The 19,661-nt window shown below is 47.5% G+C and overlaps 1 protein-coding gene across 1 annotated transcript in view; it reads left to right on the plus strand.

The window, feature by feature from the left end:
* Positions 1-19,661, plus strand: part of CATSPERB (cation channel sperm associated auxiliary subunit beta) — a 123,171-nt gene that overhangs the window by 49,656 nt on the left and 53,854 nt on the right. Inside the window, 7 exon segments of the mRNA XM_055130310.1 lie at positions 339-385; positions 772-783; positions 785-925; positions 2,756-2,908; positions 4,115-4,259; positions 15,361-15,464; positions 18,871-19,088. Coding sequence (XP_054986285.1) covers positions 339-385; positions 772-783; positions 785-925; positions 2,756-2,908; positions 4,115-4,259; positions 15,361-15,464; positions 18,871-19,088 — 820 coding nt within the window.

The raw sequence follows: 19,661 nt of genomic DNA on the forward strand, positions 1-19,661 counted from the left end.
ATGGCCCGGGTAACCCCCAGACCACAGGCCTGAGCAGTGTTGCATCCTCAGACTTTCACTTTGAACCACCAGCTCTTCGACCAAGCACCCCTGGGAGAGTCTCATGTACCAAGCAGTACTCATCAGTCCCAGGTCTCATGAGTACTGCTTGGTGGATGGGGTCCTCCTATAATAAAAACAAAGAGGAAAAATTTTATTTACATTTGAGACCCTCTGCATGCCCGTTGCAGGTATAAGAATGTGACTTTTGAATAGACATCATGATACAGTTATAAACTGATGCTGGTTTGATACAGTTATAAACTGATGCTGGTTTGTTACTTTTCTACTTTTTACAGCGGATTATGTTAGCATCACCTTTGACAGAAACAGGACCCTGAGTGAGGTAAGGCATAAATGATGCTAAAAGGTCAGCTATTGCATGGGATGTGATTCTATAACCTGGACCATGGCAGATGCATGTTCTAACAAGCCGAATCATTGTTCACAACCCCTACCCACCCCCAGTGCCTCTACTTGAGGTCCCTGGCAGCGATGTTCAAACGGGGTCTACAGTGTGGTTTGGGGGATACACACTGAGCCAGAAGGGGAGTCTTCATGGTGTTTTCTGGACTCCTGGCATTGGGAGTGCATCACAGATACTAATTCAGAAAACTTTTCCATGGTCAGTCAGGACCACCTCACACTCACCTTTCATTTACTTGCCTAAGGAAGCAAATGAGAGCTTCTCTTATGAGACCAGCATTCACTTTGCCTTTCTCTTTTCCACAGTCAAGTTCTTGTTTTCTATAGTAGCCAGCCATTTCGCAAATGGTTGCCCTGCTTGCATCAACTGGCAACGAGGCAGAGAGTTTTTACCCCCAGAGTAATAAGCTTTCTTGTGGACCAAGAGCACAAATGTGGGATCTACCTTCTATACAAAATGGTAAGCACACAGTCCCCAGGGGATGGCTCTGGACTCTGAGTAGCTACCATAGCAATCGTTTTACCCACGTTCTTTTATCTCAGAGTCAACGTTAATAGTTGGGAACTATTTCCTGGGAGATGTGGTTTGTTTTGCTTCCGCTCATTCATTGAGTTTGATGGCTATTAAAAATACAATGTTGTTTGCCTAGCCATGATTCTTCCTGGCTTTTTCTTTTTTTTTTCTCGATGAATGCAAACTGAGTTTAGTCTAGATCAAGGTAAGGTCCCATGAAACAGGGAGTTGAAATAATTAAAAATGAAATGAAATTTCCACAGATCTCTATTTCCTCTTCCAAAGGTTCTTAACCCTCGCTGTGGCTTAGAATTATTCTGAGTCATAGGGGAGTCATAGGTATAGGGAAACAGGGAAGCAAAAAGTCCTATCCTCGTGATGTTCACTGTATCACTATATCACTGTCATCCTGCTGATCATCGATTTGCTCGAGCGGGAACCAGTAATGTCTCCATTCATCCTAGCTCTGAGATTTTAGTAACCTCTCTACTCGTTCTTCCCAGGGGTGCTGCATTGGAGGCTCTTTCAGGGTCAGGGGAATGAGACCCATCATTGTTACTGTATTTGCCATATCGAATATGCCATGAAGAGCTTGCCAGACTCATGATGTTAGGGGGGAAATATTCTTTGCTAAACCCTCTTAGATTCAGTATCTGGAGTCCTACAAACTAAGCTGGCAAAGGACAGATTTACAAGAGAAAAGCAGTTTATTTATGTGTGAGCCTCACCCACAGGAGACTATCAGTCATGGGTGACAAGTGGGGGATAAAATGTGGACCTTAGATACCATCTTAATAGGTTAAGGAGGTGGAGAAAACACTTGGGGGAAGACAAGTGACCTTCTGAAAGAGAAATGTGTTTTCAGGACAAACAGAAGATAAAAAGGTTTGTGATAGTGTTTGTTTACACAGCTATGAATGCTTCTTTGCTCTTTGAGAGCCTTTTCTATCCCCAGGAGGAGGGGTTGGGGGTTGGTTTTGTTTGAATTCTCCCTTCTGGAAGGAGATCCACCCAAAAGAAAAATTTATGGTTGATGGCAACTGTATTTGGGGAGAAGTTTGTGCTTCTAGTCACATAGGGAAAAGTTTCTTACACCCCACCCTGCCCCTGGGTTCATCTCTATTGACTCTCAGATGTATTTGGTAAAAACTGGTTTTTGCTCTATAATGGTGTATTTTGGGGTACATGTTATGATCCCCTTAAAGATCATGATGAAATGAAATTAGACTGTGTCCCAGCATTCACGTTCTTTCAAAAGCATTTTGGGACTAAGAGAGGAAAGGAGGTAAGGCATTTCCTTATATGTTTTTGTTCGATTCAAGCACTCCATGTGATCCCAAAGCACTACAAGGGGTCGCTGCTAAGCACAGAGCCAAGAGTAGCCCCTGAGCACTGCAGGTGTAGCTAAATTGCCTCCCACTAAAACATAATTTGGTGCCATAATTAAGAGCACTGGAGTCTGCCAAACTCAATGACAATTCTATCTTACCTCTCCCACACCAATTACTATAGAAATTTTGACATCTCCTAAAGTTCCTTGTCAACATCTATTGCAGGGATATGTGACTGTGAAGAGAAAGGCGGGGGTGGGGGGCAGAGTCCAGAGATATTGATAATTGCTTAAACCTTCCAATTCTGGGCGACATTTGTGGGTATGTCTTCATCCAAAAGACAAGTGACAGGTGACCCTACACGCTGGGGACATGGACTAGCAAGAAAAGGCACAGGGGGTTGGGGGTGGGGGGGAATGCTTAGCATGCCTTCCTTTATTTCTAGAAACAAACTTCTGCCATGGTGAACACCTTCAAATACCAGAGGCTAAGTATAACGACCAAATTTCCGACCTTCACTTTCCCTCGCTCGTTTTCGAAGCCCATGGGGATGGTATTTCATCCACGAAGCCACTTTCTGTATGCTTACGGCAATGAGGTATGTACACGTGACCTCCCTCCCCCCCCCACACACACACACAACGTTCAGGTGTGCCTCAGGCCTGTGCACTGCAGCTTCACGCCAGGTAAGGAAGAGACTCACTGGTGGGCAAACAGAGAGATGGAGACTGATGAAGAGAGAATGAGAGGAGAGGAAACTGAGGCAGTGAATATCCGCTAACCTTTTTTTCCACTTATGGTTGAAAGAAGAGAGATGTCGATCCAGGGTGATAGTACAGAGGGTAAGGCGTTGGCATTGCATGCGTCCAATCTGGGTTTGATCTGGCACCCCATATGGTCCCCCAAGTCTGCCAGGGTGTCCACTCCTGGAGGGGTTCAGGCGACCATATGGGATGTCCAGGATTGAACCCAGGTTTGTCACATTCAAGGCAAGCACCTTGCCAGCTGCACTATCTCTCCAGACCAAAACCTTCGAACAATTCTTTTTGTTCTGTTTTGTTTTGTTTTGTTTGTTTTGTTTTGGGGCCACACCCAGCAGTGCTCAGGGTTAGTTCTGGCTCTTCGTGCAGCAATTACTCCGGGTGGCACTCAGGGGACTCTATGGGATGCGGGGGATCCAACCTGGGTCAGCCACACGCAAGGCAAGTGCCACCAGCTGTACTATCTCTCCACCAGCACCCCCCAAAGTTCAAACAATTCTTACTGGAAAATGAGGAAGCAGAGAGGTAGTGAAATATATCTGAGGGTTTAGAAAGGTGGCAGGACACATTCTTGAAAATATACCAAGGGGCTCTTTCCTCACAGAGCATACCTAACTTGCCAGATTCCTAGAACATGAAGTTTTATGTCAGTATAGAATACACACTCTCCACTCAATCCAAATTGCTTCAGACCTTTATAAGTGAGGGGACAGCCCCTTCCCACTGGAAAGACAATGAGAACCATCTTACTCTGCATTCATGCTTTGTGAACCACGAACCGCCACATTCCAGGAAAGAAGCAGAATAGACAGAGTAGGTAAGGAGTCGGTGGTCTCAGTACATGTGAGACAGAAACATCGAGAGACAGAGACTCACAGAGACAGACACCAGGAGACTAAGGCAGAGACATGCAGAGACAGAACCAAGAGAGGGAGAGAAAGAGAGGTGTAAGCCACGAACGTCCCACATGCACTGAGGGAAGACTGGGAGGATGGGTAATCGGACAGCTTTGTAGTGTCCACTCTCTTATTTCTTTCCTGTAGATATGGCTTTCAATGGATGGCGGCAACACTTTTAAATTAATAGCTAGCTTATATTATGAATACATCAGGGAAACTTATCACAGTTTTTATACTTCAGATGTTATTTTTATTTCCGAACGTGGAAACATTTATAGGACAAAGGCAGGTAAGAATGATACATGGCCTGGTGAGCATGACCTCCATATACAAATATACGGGAAGAAAACCAACCTGCATATTAATTGGTTATTCTGATGAACTCTAACTTATGGGGTTTACAGATTTCTAAAAGTTACCTTATAGTAAAATACTCATAGCATCAGAAATTGATCCTCTTGGGGCTGGAGCGATAGCACATCGAGTAAGGCGTTTGCCTTGCACGCGGCCAACCCGGGTTGAATTCCCAGCATCCCATCTGGTCCCCTGAGCACCACCAGGGGTAATTCCTGAGTGCAGAGCCAGGAGTGACCCCTGTGTATCTCCGGGTGTGACCCAAAATGAAAAAAATTAATCCTCTTGTGTTGGAATATCTAATGTAATAAATTATTGTGAACAACTTTATAAAAATAATACTTTTTTTAAATTGATCCTCACCCGGGTTCGATTCCTCCGTCCCTCTCAGAGCTACCGAGAGTATCCCACCTGCACGGCAGAGCCTGGCAAGCTCCCCATGGCGTAACAAGTCTCACAAGGGAGGCCCGTGCAAGGCAAATACCCTCCCTGCTATACTATTGCTCCAGTCCTCCTTTAGTCATCTTTTAATCAGATTGTTTTGTTGTTGAATTTTGGGGATATGTGTATGTATGGGGATATATGCATATGGGTATATACCTCTGCATGTTAATCCCTTGTCAGACAAATTATTTTGAACTATATTTTCTCTTATTTTGTGAATTATCTTGACTCTTGGTTAGTCTAACCACTAAATAAATTTATTCCTTTTTATTCTTTTTTCTTTTTTTTTTTTAGTTTTTGGGTCATACCCAATGGTGATCAGGGATCACTCCCAGCAAGGGGGGCCATACGGGGTGCCCAGAATTGAGCCTGCTGTGCTATCTCTCCAGACCCTTGTCTCATTCTTTTTTTTTTTGCTTTTTTTTGGGGGATCACACCTGGCGATGCACAGGGGTTACTCCTGGCTCTGTACTCAGGAATTACTCCTGGCAGTGCTCAGGGGACCATATGGGGTGCTGGGATTCGAACCCGGGTTGGCCACATGCAAGGCAAACGCCCTACCCGCTGTGCTATCACTCCAGCCCCTGTCTCATTCTTCTTGATCCTATGGTATTGTCTTCCTAGTTTTCTTTACTGTTAGTAAGTGGACACACGCACCCCAAAAAGTCACAGCTATAAAATGATGCATTAAAACCACAACACCCAAAAGGAGAGAGAGAGAACAAATTGGAATAAATTGGAATGCCCTGACACAGAGGCGGGGTGGGGGGGGGGGGGTGGGGAGGGAGTGGGACGGGGGTGGGGAGGGATACTGGGTTCATTGGTGGTGGAGAATAAATACTGGTGGAGGGATGGGCTCTCGAACATTGCATGAGGGAAAAACAAGCACAAAAAGGTGTGAATCTGTAACTGTACCCTCACTGTGACTCACTAAAAAAAATAAAATAATAAATAATAAAATAATAAAATAAAATAAAATGATGCATAAAAAAATGAAATAAGTTTATTTTTTTGTAAGTTTTTCCAGCTAAATTTAAAATAATAATACAAGTGCCATGCTGATATTAAAGTAAAATTCAGAATAAGGTGCTTATAAATACAAGTGCATCTCATTTAATTAGATAGCTATCACATATTCTATAATAAATAAAAGGAAAAACCATTATAGCTTTAAAAATGACCCAAAAATTCAACACCAATAAAACTTTAACATTTTTCAATTTGTGTTATACCAAAAAAGCTAAAGTTAAGTTTTGTTTTGGTTTCATTTAGAATCATACCAATGGTCCTTGGGGATTACGCCGGGGTCCACACTCAGAGATCACTCCTGTCAGGGCTCAGGGGACTATAGGAGGTGCCAGGGATGGAATCTAGGCCAGCTGTGTGCAAGGCAAGTGCCCTGTCCACATACTATCTTTTCGCCACCCCCACCCCAGAAAGGAAAGAGATTAATGAAATTATATGGAAGTTAAGATAAAATCATTATTTGACTTATCAAGACTTGACAATATCGATTTTTGCCTCAGAGAATGAAATTATTTTTGGCGGCAGACTTTACTTCACTAAACAAAATGTCCACACTGCAGCAAACATCCTTTCTTCTCTTTTCGTTGACTAAGTGACATCCACTGTGTGCTCATTCATCAGGGCCCTGAGGCTGGCGGACATCTGAGTGTGGACACTGTGCTTATTCCTCAGGCCCCTGGGGCTGGTGTTTGTCCGGATGTTTACAACACACTCAGGCTGCTCTAGAAACGTTTACCCATTAGCTTTCATGTGCAAACACACATTCCGTTCTCAAGGTCTGTTGGAAGAAGTTCCCTTGTTGCATTCGTGGCCCTGCTATGTTTCAGGAGCCGCTAGGGTGATACAGTACCATTTTCCAGGCCCGCCAACAGTGGATGCATGGGAGGTCGGTTTGTTTTGTTTTGTTTTTAATTCATTTCAGACGTTGGCTGGTGCATACAACTGGTGGCTCACGCTTGGATGTCCCACTGGACTTACGGTACCAACAGAAATGGCTATTGTTGTCGAATGTTCATGTTATACTTTAGTTCAGTGACAAAGCATTAGGAGTTAAGTCATCAGATGGCAGGAAACGCAAACTGCAGGACCAGCCGTCAGCGTGTTAATCAAGACCTAAGCACCAGGATGTTTGAAAGGGAAATCAGTATGCATGCAAGAGTCGTCTTTGCCATTTTAAGAAATTCAGCCGTACTTTAAGGAAGATAGATCACCCGTGCCTGTAACAGTTCCGAACCACAAATATCTCAAATTGGCCATGGTTTTACAACGATAAGTGAAGATCATTAAAGTTCTCTAAACACAAGGCTGGAGCGATAGATTAACGGGGAGAGTGTTTGCCCTGCACTCGGCCAACCCAGGTTCGATTCCCAGCATCCCATATGGTCCCCTGAGCACTGCCAGGAGTAATTCCTGAATGCAAACCCCTGTGCATCGCCGGGTGTGACCCAAAAAGCAAAATAAATAAATAAATAAATAAATAAATAAATAAATAAAGTTCTCCAAACACAATAGTACAGCGGGGAGGGCATCTGATCCCCTGCATCCAATATGGTGCCGCAAGTGCCCTCAGGAGTAATTCCTGAGTGCAGAATCAGGAGCAAGCCCTGAGCACAAGCAGGTTGTGGCCCGAAGCCCTAAACAAGTAAATAAAATGAAATTATCTAAATAGGTATTCAGGGATTTTTATGTCAAACATAGAATGTTTAGAGAGACAGAGAATCACTGCATTCATTTGAGGGCTATTAAAAAAAAAAAAAACATGGTGTGTGAGTAATAGCTAAGGACAATAGAAACAAGGGCCGAGGACTGGTCCATGGTAGGAAGCTCGAGACCAAGGGGGAGGGGGAAGGCGGTTAGGACGGAGAAGGGACCGCTCTGACAATGATAGTTGGAAATAACCACTCCGGACCAGAACTGAGTGCTCAAAGGAGGGAAAGTGCGATGCATGATACCCTTTCAGTAACAGTATTGCAAACCACAGCACCTGAAAGGAAAATGAGAGACAGACAGACAGACAGACAGAGGGAGAGAGAAGTGTCTGCCATTGAGACACAGGCAGGCTGCGGGGGTTTGCCAGAGAGAAACTGGGGACATTCGTGGTGGGAAATGGACACCAATGGAGGGATGGGTGTTGGAACATTGAGTGACTGAAATCCAATCTTGAACAACTTTGTGATTGTGTGTCTCAAGTGATTCAATTAAAACAAAAACCAGAGAACGGCCAAAGGGCACATGTCACACAGAAGGACCCTCAGGCCACCTGTCATTAGGGAAATGCATCAAGACCACAATGAATGAGGACTTCCCTGCCGCTGGCGTGACCCCGGGAAGACTCGAAGCTCTCCCTTCTTAAGTGGGCTTACATCCCCTAGTTTGAGTTGTTGGGGTACTTAGTATTGGTACAAAGTTTCAATAATCTGTATTCTTACTCTCTGGAAAGAAGTTCTGTATCGAATGCATGGTTTGTGTGGATTAGCTCTGGATTTGCTTTTCGCCTCCTTGGTTATATTTCTTGAGGTGCACCCTTCCTTACCAGGAGGGGGAAAATACCTTTTGCCAGGCTTCAGGTGGGCCCTTGTTCCTCTTGTTGTGCTGTTGGTGTCATCTCTAAGAAACCGTGATCTGTGGCCATTGACTCCTCCATTTTCATTCTTTCCCTTTTTGGTTTTTGGGGGGCCACACTTGGTGGTGTTTCAGGCTTATTTAAAATACTTCAATTTCTGGGGCTGGAGCAATAGCACAGCGGGTAGGGCGTTTGCCTTGCATGCGGCCGATCCGGCTTAGATTCCCAGCATCCCGTATGGTCCCCTGAGCACTGCCAGGGGTGATTCCTGAGTGTAGAGCCAGGAGTAACCCCTGTGCATCGCTGGGTGTGACCCCAAAACCAAAATAAATAAATAAATAAATAAAATAGTTTAATTGGGGTGGGCAGGCAGTGAGGCAGTGAGAAAAGATGGAATCTTGCTGTTCTCATTGTTTGGATGGAACTCAGGGGTCCCATGTGAAATGAAGCAAGTCAAAGGGAGAAGTACCAGTACAGGATGATCTCTCTCGTCAGTGGCGGGGAAAGAGAGAGAAAGCGAGGGAAAGGAAGGTTCCAAATGCTGGCCATCCCTCGGCCCTGGATTACAGAACTAAAAATGCCAAGAGGGTCAGAGAATAATGACGTGGAAGCTTTGATGGGGGACAGGTGAGGTCACTTTGTATACCAAAACCATAAGCATGAATACTGATGTAATCAAGTCACTGATCTACAATAATGAAATCCTGGGGTAAAGTTTACAAAAAAAAAAAAGTACCAATGGGCGGTGGTGGGGGGCGGCACTGGAGAGATAGTATTGTAGGTAGGGTTCTTGCCTTGCACATAGCTGACCTGGGCTCAATCCCCAACACCACATATGATCCCAAGATCCCCACCAGGAATAAGCCTTGGGCACCACTGGGTGTGACCCCCAAAATCAAAATAAATAAAATTTAGAAAGGGAGTAAGGTTGGAGGCCAGGAATAGACTTCGGTGGGAGGTTACTGACTCTAGTGGCTAGTGTGGAGTTAGAGCATTATGTACTTGTCTAGTTAACAACATTGTAAATCAGGGGCCTACGGGAAAAAAATGTGATCTTAAAAGAAAAGAATTAATTTGGCAGCAAACTTGTTACTCACATGTAAAGCTAACAGAAGGATGTTGTGTGTGGAGGCCACAATCAGCAAGGCTGAGATTCATCAGTTCATTAGTTGTCAGACACATTTTCTTCTGGCACAGAGAAAGAAAACCTCTTCCTGACCACCTCAGGGGTCTTTTGACAGCGACTCTGAGGGAGGAAGAAGTGAGTCACATAATTTCTCCTGCTTGTCATTGCATTTCTTGGTGAGAAAATCGCTTTGCATGCATCTCAGTAGTAAAACAAGTAAAATAAACGCAAGATGCTTTGATGGGGGACAAGTGAACTGCAAGATTCCATTTACACGTAAATACAAAAAAAAAGAGAATTATTGACTTGTGGGTTTTCTTCTTCTTTTCTTGGTCCTATACAATTCATATGGGAAATATGGGATGCTTCTGGGGACATTGGCTTCCTGGGTGGATATACGCCCGGCCGGACACTTTGTTTTCCTCTTTATGAACTCACAGTGACCGTGTTTCAATGCCAAATACTAACTTAATATTTTGGAGGTATTTCAAACAGCAAAAAAGTCCATGTGTATTGTACCAATATTCAAGAAAGTAAATTCAGGGAAGTCCCCATGGATGGATAGTCAATTGATTGCTGTGGCATCAGCGTCCCCTGGTGGACAATACTTGTTCAGACACATAATTATGAATTGCATCTCCTTTTCAGAGCATCTAAAGGTGGAAAAGTGTTACTTACTTTTATAGATGACAGTCGGGCTGTCGAACCTTATTACTGGCTAATATTTTTGTTGTTGTTTATTTATTTCTTACACTTTATTTAAATACTGTGGTTTAGGGGCTGGAGTGATAGCACAGCGGGTAGGGCATTTGCCTTGCACACGGCAACCGGGGTTCGATTCTCAGGATCCTATATGGTCCCCTGAGCACCACCAGGGGTAATTCCTGAGTTCAGAGCCAGGAGTGACCCCTGTGTATCACTGGGTGTGACTCCCCCCCCAAAAAAAGCAATAAATAAATAAATAAATACTGTGGTTTACCAAGTTGCTCATGATAATTGGTTGCAAGCATTCAATATTCCAACACCAGTTCCACCACCTCTGTCACCTTCCCTCTACCATTGTCCCCATTTTCCCAACCACCCTTCGAGCCTGCCCCCATGGTAAGCCCGTAATAACTTACTTTATGTCACTTGTTACCCATAAATGGCTAACAAAATGATCAAAAAATATTTCTTTAGAAGAAAACTAGTGAAAACTTGTTGCATCTCACTATGCCGATATTAAATCCTTCTCTGAGGAACTGCTAAAATGTTGTTACCAGTTAAGCGTTTGTGCTAATGTTTTTGTTAGTTGAGGTTGGTTAGCTTCTACATTCCATCTCATCCAACCCACTGTGCTACTCTGGATTGCCAGTGTTGTAGAGTTTGGACCTAGAACTCCAGGATCCAGAGTTTTTTAGCTGGTCAATCCAGCTGGAATTAAATTTTTTTTACTGATGAGCTTCCACGGTGGTGGAAGTGGCTCATGGGCATGACTTCCAGGAATCTAGAAGTACAGGAAAGTGTGGGGAGGTAGCCCGCCCCTATTCAAGACGGCCTGGAGCTTTCAGTCATAGGGGCCTGTGGACATGAGGCTCGGACAGGGTCAGTATCCTGAGGCGATGGAGTCCAGCCAGAGCCTGGGGACGGCGTTGGGGTGTGAAGTGAGCAGCTGCAGGGGCTTTGTTTGGGGGACCCCACCCTGTCCCCCTCCGAGAGTTCCCGGGGTGTCTCAGCCAGGTACGAGAGTGGTACTGATTAATCTTATGGGTCTACGTGAATGGAGCCAGGAGGTACCGTGATTAAACATAATTTCTGAGCATTTTAGAGAATGTTTGGTTGGTGAGCTCACCAGTGGACTCAATGGACTCAATACACTTCCCTCCCTAGTATGGACAGCCACCATCCTGCTGAGTATTTCAGTAAAACGAAAGGTGCATGAAAGAGAAATCTGCCCCCTTTCCTGCCTTCCTGCCTGCCTGAATGGCTTTCTTTACCTTCTCTTGGACTTGGCATGACACGGGTGGCCCCCTAGCTCCCCGGTCGCCCTTGTTCTCTCCCTACACGCTGTATCTCAGGACCCGGTGGCCTCTATTACTGCCTGCAGGAGTCAATCCTGCGGACAGGTCTCTTCTTCCAGCTACGTGCAGCATAGGATCAGGAATAGGGCGACTGTGGTGGAGGCAGTGAGTCATCATTGAATTATTTCGATATACCTTGAGGCTACAATCGATGGGGTTGCTGGTGGATTAAAACCAGAGTGAGAGAGTTGCACGTCCTTCTCTTCCGGAAGGGAGCGAAACCATCCCAGGCTGTTCCATTGGGGCGCTCCAGAGGGGGGCAGGTGAGACCCCTCCCCACCCCAAGTGACCCAGCCCTGGCAGCTGAAAACCTCCAGAACTCAACCGCCACCATGCCCATGGCTGCTCTCCACACACTCAGGCTGAGCCTCACCCACGAGTGAACCTATTCCTGGACCACGCGGCTGCGAATGCAACACTTCATACACACAGCCTACCCACACTCCGAGAGTACCGCACCACACTTGATGGGGTTCAAAGTAAGAGGCACTCAACCTTAGAGGGAAATATATTTCGGCTGGAGAGATAGCACAGTGGTAGGGCGTTTGCCTTGCATGCAGCCAACCCGGGTTCGATACCTCCGCCCCTCTCGGAGAGCCCGGCAAGCTACCAAGAGTATCTAGCCTGCATGGCAGAGCCTGGCAAGCTACTCATGGCGTATTTGACATGCCAAAAACAGTAACAACAACTCTCACAATGGAGACGTTACTGGTGCCCGCTCGAGCAAATCGATGAGCAACAGGATCACAGTGACAGTGATATATAAGTATATATCAGTATATAGGTATACAGACACATCTTGAGTGAAGAATAGGTATATAATGGATGATAACATTTTTATAAGAATGTAATATCTTACATGCATGTTAACTGGATTCATGAACTGGGGCTAAGTTTGGAAAAAGCCAATAATATATGTAGCCATTATTTTCTTGTTGTTGTTGTTGGGTTTGGGGTTACACCTGGTTGTGTTTAGGACTTCTTTTGGCCCTGAGCTCAGGTTCCCATATGAGGAACCAGGGGTTGAACTCAGGTTAGCCACATACCAGGCAAGTGCTCTACCTGCTGCACTATCACCCGGGCACCACCTCTATATTTATTTTCCTGTAACCTTTCGATTATGATGACTCTGGGCAAAGAATTCTATACATTGTAATTGGACACTAATAGAAGACTTCATTGGAAAATGCAATAGAGGGAATTGAACCAGGTTCTGTGGCAACTAAGGCAAGTCCAGCTCTTATCCAGCTGGAGACAAGTCCAGCTAGCTCTACATGTCTCCAGCTCTCAGAAGCAGTAATTTTAAAATCAAATATGCAGGTTTCCTGCCGGTATGTTGCTAATAGTCCTCTCCCTCCCACCTACATTCCTACCCCCCTCCCATTTTACTATCTTGCTGGCCCTCAATTTTTACATAGGCAAGGGAAGGTAGGGTCTTGGGCGTTGTTGAGAATTTAAACTCTTAGGGGCTGGAGTGATAGCACAGCGGGTAGGGCATTTGCCTTGAATGCTGCTGACCCAGATTCAATTCCCAGCATCCCATATGGTCCTCTGAGCACCGCCAGGAGTAATTTCTGAGTGCATGACCCAGGAATAACCCCTGTGCACCACCGGGTATGACCCTAAAAGCAAAAAAAAAAAAAAGAGAGAGAGAGAGAGAGAGAATTTAAACTCCTAAACTGAATTTTTTTGCCTGACAAGCTCCCTGTGGTGTATTCATATGCCAAATACAGTAACAATGATGGGTCTCATTCCCCTGACCCTGAAAGAGCCTCTAATGCGGCACTGTTGGGAAGGATGAGTAAAGAGAGGCTGCTAAAATCTCAGGGCTAGGACGAATGTAGATGTTACTAGGCCAGCTCGAGCAAATCAACAATCAATGGGATGACAGTGATACAGATATATATATATATATATACATATATATATATATATATATATATATATACACACACCACAAGGCTCAACCTGTAACAATATGTTAGTGATCTCTTATGGAAGGGCTCAATGGCCCCTCAGTGAATTACAACACTCTTCACTTCACACTCTTTCCTCTAAGGAAACATTTTTGTAGCATTTTCAGCGGTTTTTCATAACAAACAATACAAAATCAATTATTTCAGTTCTGCTTTGGGGCAGAAGTTGGGTTTTGAGATGGAAACATACGAAACATGGTGGTGGGAAGATGTCATGGTGGTGGGATTGGTGTTTGAATATTAATTGTAACCAAATATTGTGAACTACTTTATAATTTTTTTTAAAACTTAAAACGAGTGAAACTGTTGGGGAAACCCCCCCAAAAGTCAGCGACTACCCAAGCAGCGCGTCTTAAGAAATGGGAAACACTGAATTATACTGAATTATAGCAGCAGACTCGATGAGCGCATGCTCCCAAGCCTGGCCTGGAATAAAGGCAGGAGCTTGATCTTCTAGCACACCTGACGGGGGGTTGGGGCCCTGGCAGGCAGCTGGCAGGAGAGCACAGAAGCAGAAATTTCCAAGCATGTTATTTTGCAGAGCAGGGTCTGGCCCCCCTCGAGGACATGAGCCTGTTTGGAGGACGTTCCCAGGTTATCATGACTCAAGAGCGGGACTCGGACCGCCTCATAGACACCCAAAGGCCCTCCATGCTTACACTACAGCTGCCCCCCCACCCCCCGCAGCTCCTGCTCTCTGGGGCGAGCCCGTCTGAAGCGTGGGCAAGGGTCTCTTTTCCTGAGGGACGCAGAAGGACATCAGAGTCAGGGGCACAGGTGCATCGTGCAGGGGTCCTGGACGATGAGGAGAGGGGCTGAGTGGAGCTGGAGATGCTGGCTGGCTGCCTCCGGGTCTCCTGGGTGGTCCATCAGTGGGGAAGGCTGGAGTTCTGGGGAGAGAATGAGCCATGTTTGCACTTGGCCATCCAGAGGGACTTCAAATCCCCGAGCACTGAGATAGTCGAGTGCTCGGCATGTTCCCGGGTTTGATTCTCAGCACACATGGTCAGGGGAACATCACATGGGGGAGGGAGGGGGACAGTCCTGGTCATTCCCAGCATCACTGTGGTGTCATCACCCAGGTGTCTTTCCCAGCACCGCAGGGCCTGAGCGAGCAGCTCCTCATCCTTGAGCCCTTCCATGAGCTGGTCCAACCCGCCTGGTTAGCCTGGAGTAGCCAGTGGGGCTCCTGGACCACCTTAGCATCACTTTGGAGGAGCAAGAAGAGAGGAAGAGAGAGGGGAGGAGAGAGATGAAAGACTAAGGCTGGATGAGAGAGACAGAGAGAGAGAGAATGGAAGGGAGGCCTCAGAACTGAATTCTGGGACACTCCCCCCAACTCCCCCCCCCCACACACACAGTAGTTCTAGAGGGCAAGATAGGGGTCCGGCTGCTAACTCTTCCCCCCTCAGAGTGCTTCATTAAACATCCCTCCAGTTCACTTCTCCAACCAAATGGTCCGGGTAAGGGAAATGGAGAGCCAAGCAAAGGTGCCGGGGATGGGGCTCACAACTGTCATACAGTCACTGAGTGAGAAGTCTTAAGCCATGCGGAGCAATGGTACAGCAGGTAGGGCACATGCCTTGCACGTCGCTGGCCCTCAGGTTCAATCCCCAGCATCCCACACAGCTCCCAGAGCACTGCCAGGAATCATTCCTGAGTGCAGAGCCAGGTGTGTCCCCCAAAAGCCAAAAAATTAAAATTAAAAAAGGAGGTGTAAAAAAGGAGGTGTTTGAGCCACGCTCCATCTGAGTCTCTAGGGAGGAGGTGTGCAAGGTACAGAGGTGGATGTTGCCGTGGGCTGGTCTCAATCCACAAAATTCTTGTCTTTTCTCGAATAGGGTTAAACACATATGAGAAATTTGGAGTTGTTCGTGATGCAATTTTTGCATTCTATTACGACCACCTGGGGTTCTTGCATAAGTTGACTCCGAACCTGATCGATGCCATTAGCTCCACCGTTGATGATGTTTTTAAGAAGGTCAGTACTGAAGCATTTCACCTGGTTTGACCTCGTAGACACAGAGTAATGTGGGGATGGGAAGGTATTTTCCTTAGGACAGAGATCAAAGTGCTGGGGCCGGGGAGATAGCACAGGGTCAGGCGCTTGCTTTGCCTTTGGCTGACCCAGATTCAATCCCTGGCACCCCATAGGGTCCCCTGATCCCCACCATGAGTGATCCCCGAGCACAGCCAAGTGTAGTCCAAACATAAGCAAAGCAACGATTCCCCCCAATACACCAGCAAAGACTCGGGTCCGTTTTTCTAGGTAGGGCTTCGTGCAGAGCCCTCGGCCTGGAGGGAAGGGAACTGAGGCTGGATCCTGATGTTCTGCTCTGCTCTCTAGGCTGACTGTGCAGGGCTGTGCTTCTGTTCACCTGGTGTGAGGTGTGCTCTGGGGCGGCCAGGTCCATGGACCGTAGGATGCTGGCATAGATTCGGGGGCCTGAGCTGCAGGATAGAGCAACCAAATCGCTAGGGGACTCAGTGTTTCAGGAGTTTCCTACATTGGAGAGGGAAATCTCAGCTTTAGTTTTTTGGTTGGTTGTTCTTTTCTTCTGGGGGGGTGCGGATGGGTGGGAGGGTGTTGGGGTCACAACCACACCCAGCTCTCCTCAAGGGTCACTCCTGGGTCTGCATTTGGGTGACTCCTAGAAGAGTTCAGAGGACCCTGTGCAAGGCCAGGGACTGAACCCGGATGGAACCTGAGTCAGCCTTGCGCAAAGCAAGCCCCCTTACCCTCCGCAGCGCTGCCCTGGCCCCCTTTCGTAAGTGAACTTCTCAACGACTCGAGTCTGGGGCTGGAGCAATAGCACAGCAGGTCGGGCGTTTGCCTTGCATGTGGCCACTCTGGGTTCAATCCCCAGCATCTCATATAGCCCCACCCCCTCCCCCCCAGCTCTGCCAGGAGTAATTCCTGAGTGCAGAGCCAGGAGGAACCCCTGCGCATCACTGGGTGTGGCCCGAAAAGCAAAAGAAGATGATTCAAGTGGAAGTGCCTGCCACAGAGGCAGGCTGGGGGTGTGAAGGGGTGGGAGAGCGACAGAGAGAGGGGGGACATTGGCGGTGGGAAAGGTACACTGGTGGAAGGATGGGTGTTGGAACATTGCATGACTGAAACCCAGTCATGAACGCCTTGTATCTCACAGTGATTTAATTAAAAAATAAATGATTCGAGTCAGAAGCCAAAAGGGGTTTTTGTACTCAGAATTTGTCCAAGGCACTCTTTTTTCTTTTTTTCTTTTTTTGGCTTTTTGGGTCACACCCAGTGATGCTCAGGCGTTCCTCCTGGCTCTGCACTCAGGAATTACTCCTGGTGATGCTTGGGGGACCATAAGGGATGCTGGAGATTCAGCCCGGGGTGGCCGCATGCAAGGAAACACCCTACCCAGTGTACCATCGCTCTGGTCCCGAGTTCAAGGCACTCTTAACTCAGCATTCCTCCCCCAGCTCCCTGCCTCCACCAAAAGCAGCAGCAGGCTCTCTGCTGGAGGAGAGCAAGCACAGACCTTTCTCCGGGTCTTTTGTGCAGGCCTGGGCAGGAGCCCTGTACACACACACCCATTTCCCTTGTCAGACAGACATGGGGACACCTGGTGACCTGCCTGCCTTCCCACACCATTGCTGGCACCAGTGTTTCTGCAGGCTGCCCGTGTCCCCTCCACATACACACATACACACACAGAGACACACAGACACACAGACACAGACACACAGAGACAGACACACACAGACACACACATACACACAGAGACACATAGACATACACAGACACACACAGACACACACAAACACAGACACACACACAGATACACACACAGATACACATAGGGACACACAGACACACACAGAGACACATAGACACACACAAACACACAGACACACACAGAGACCCACACACCACACACAAAGACACAGAGACACACACACACAGACACACACAGACACACACACACCACTCCCCAGCTCCAGTCACAGGCAGGATGCTCAGGAGGGGCTGCCTTGCCATTCCCAGAGTCCTAACATTAACATTGGCATGTTTTCCACATGTGTGTCTCTGTGTGTCTGTGTCTGTGTGTCTGTGATCCTCTGGCTGCTTCCCCCAACCTCTGGTGACCCAGGGGTCACACCCATGAGCCACCTCCTGCCGGCGCCAGACAATCTCCTCATGGGCCACCCTCCAGAACTCACGGCTGCTTCTCCCAGAAGGGAGCATAAAATGAGGCCCCCATAGCCATGCCACCGAGCCCCGCACCAGGGGGCGCCCCAGAGGGGGGCAGGTGAGAGCCCTCCCCGCCCCAAGAGACCCAGCCCCAGCAGCCAACCTCCACTACCCAACCGCCACCACGCTCCAGGCCGCTTTCCACATGCTCGGGCCGAGCCTCATGCATGAGTGAACCTATTCCTGGACATATCATCATGATATATATATATGTATATATATGTATATATATGTATATATGTGTATATATATATGTATATATATATCTGCCTCTCAGGGAGCCCGGCAAGCTACTGAAAGTATCCCACCCGCAGAGAAGAGCCTGGCAAGCTCCCTGTGGCATATTCAATATACCAAATACAGTAACAATAGCAGGTCTCATTCCCCTGACCCTGAAAGAGCCTCCAACCACTGGGAAAAACGAGTCAGGAGAGTACTAAAATCTCAGGGCTGGGGATGAATGGAGACGTTACTGGTGCCCACTCGAGCAAATTGATGAACAACGGGATGACAGTGATACAGTGATGTTTTCCCGGGCTCTTGTGCTCAGCAGCCAAGGTGAGGGCAAGCAGGCAGCATTTTATCGGGAGCAGAGAGCAAACAACTTCGAGCAGTGTTTCGTGACCGCTGGTCCATGCGCCAGGTATAGAAGGGTTGAAAACCGCTGTCTCCTAGCTGCATTAGAACTGGGCCCATTAGAAGTCCTTGGGTCCTGCTCAGGGCAGGTGGAGGAAGGCGGAGGAGCGCCGATTCAGAGGGTCACGATTTCACCGGGCTTTTCCTTCGGACATCTCTTGCACACCTGACTCTTGTTTTCCTGCCAGGAGTGATCCCTGAGTGCAGAGCCAGGAGCAACCTCAGAGCATCACTGGCTGTAGCCACACACACACAAAAAAAAAACCCTCCAAATAAGAAGTGTGCCCTGAATTGGGTTCCAACAGATGCATGGGCACACAGACACAGACACACACACACACACACACACACACACATACACACACACACCCCAGAAGACACATTCAAGTCTTCATTCTTCCCACTGTGCCACAGAGAGCACATGCTAACACCCCCCCCCCGCCCCCCGGGATGAACAGTCAGGCTGGTCTGACATGAGCCACAGAAAACGGAGCTGCTCTCCGCATTGGCCGTCTCTGACAGTTTCAACATGCACTTTTCCTCTTCCTTTTGCCAGAGTCCCGATCTGGGCTTCACCACCGCCCTCGCTCCACAGCTCCTGACCTTCCACGAGATCATCTTCTTTGCCTACGTGCCCCTGAACGAGCCCCAGATAAGCATACCCAAGAAGAAGTTCTCGAGCATCCACCAAGGCAAAGTTATCACCTACAGGTACCTGCTGATTCTCCTGCTGCCTACCTGAACTTGTGCCTGGGTTGCTCGGGTCAAGATGCTGAGCCTTACTCAGGGTCAATTTTGAGGTCAGGCAGCTCCAGTTCTCTGCAGGGGGTGTGTCCCAAGACCAAGTAGCTGAGTGCCCAGATAGCTGGCCTGATCCCCTCCTGCCTCTGAGAAACACCCAGCCCCTAACCCCGGACCCTCAGCCACAGCTCCACCACTGCAGCCTGCTGCTTACCCACCATGCTCCTGCCCGTGGCCATGCCCACGTGGCCTGCAAGCATGGCAGGTGAAGCAGAGGCCTGCCACAGGGCCAAGTTGGCAGAGAAGTTCCCATTCGTCCCCAGCCCTGAGATTTTAGTACTCTCCTGACTCGTTTTTTCCCAGTGGTTGGAGGCTCTTTCAGGGTCAGGGGAATGAGACCTGTTATTGTTACTGTATTTGGCATATGGAATATGCCAGTGGGAGCTTGCCAGGCTCTTCTCTGTGTACTTCCGGCCCTGCCTCTAGCTAGAGAAGGAACCACTGCAGGTTGTCAGAATCTGCTCCTGTCCCAGCTATGATACC

Source organism: Sorex araneus, chromosome 3 (genome assembly GCF_027595985.1).
Source record: "Sorex araneus isolate mSorAra2 chromosome 3, mSorAra2.pri, whole genome shotgun sequence".
Taxonomy (NCBI): domain Eukaryota; kingdom Metazoa; phylum Chordata; class Mammalia; order Eulipotyphla; family Soricidae; genus Sorex; species Sorex araneus.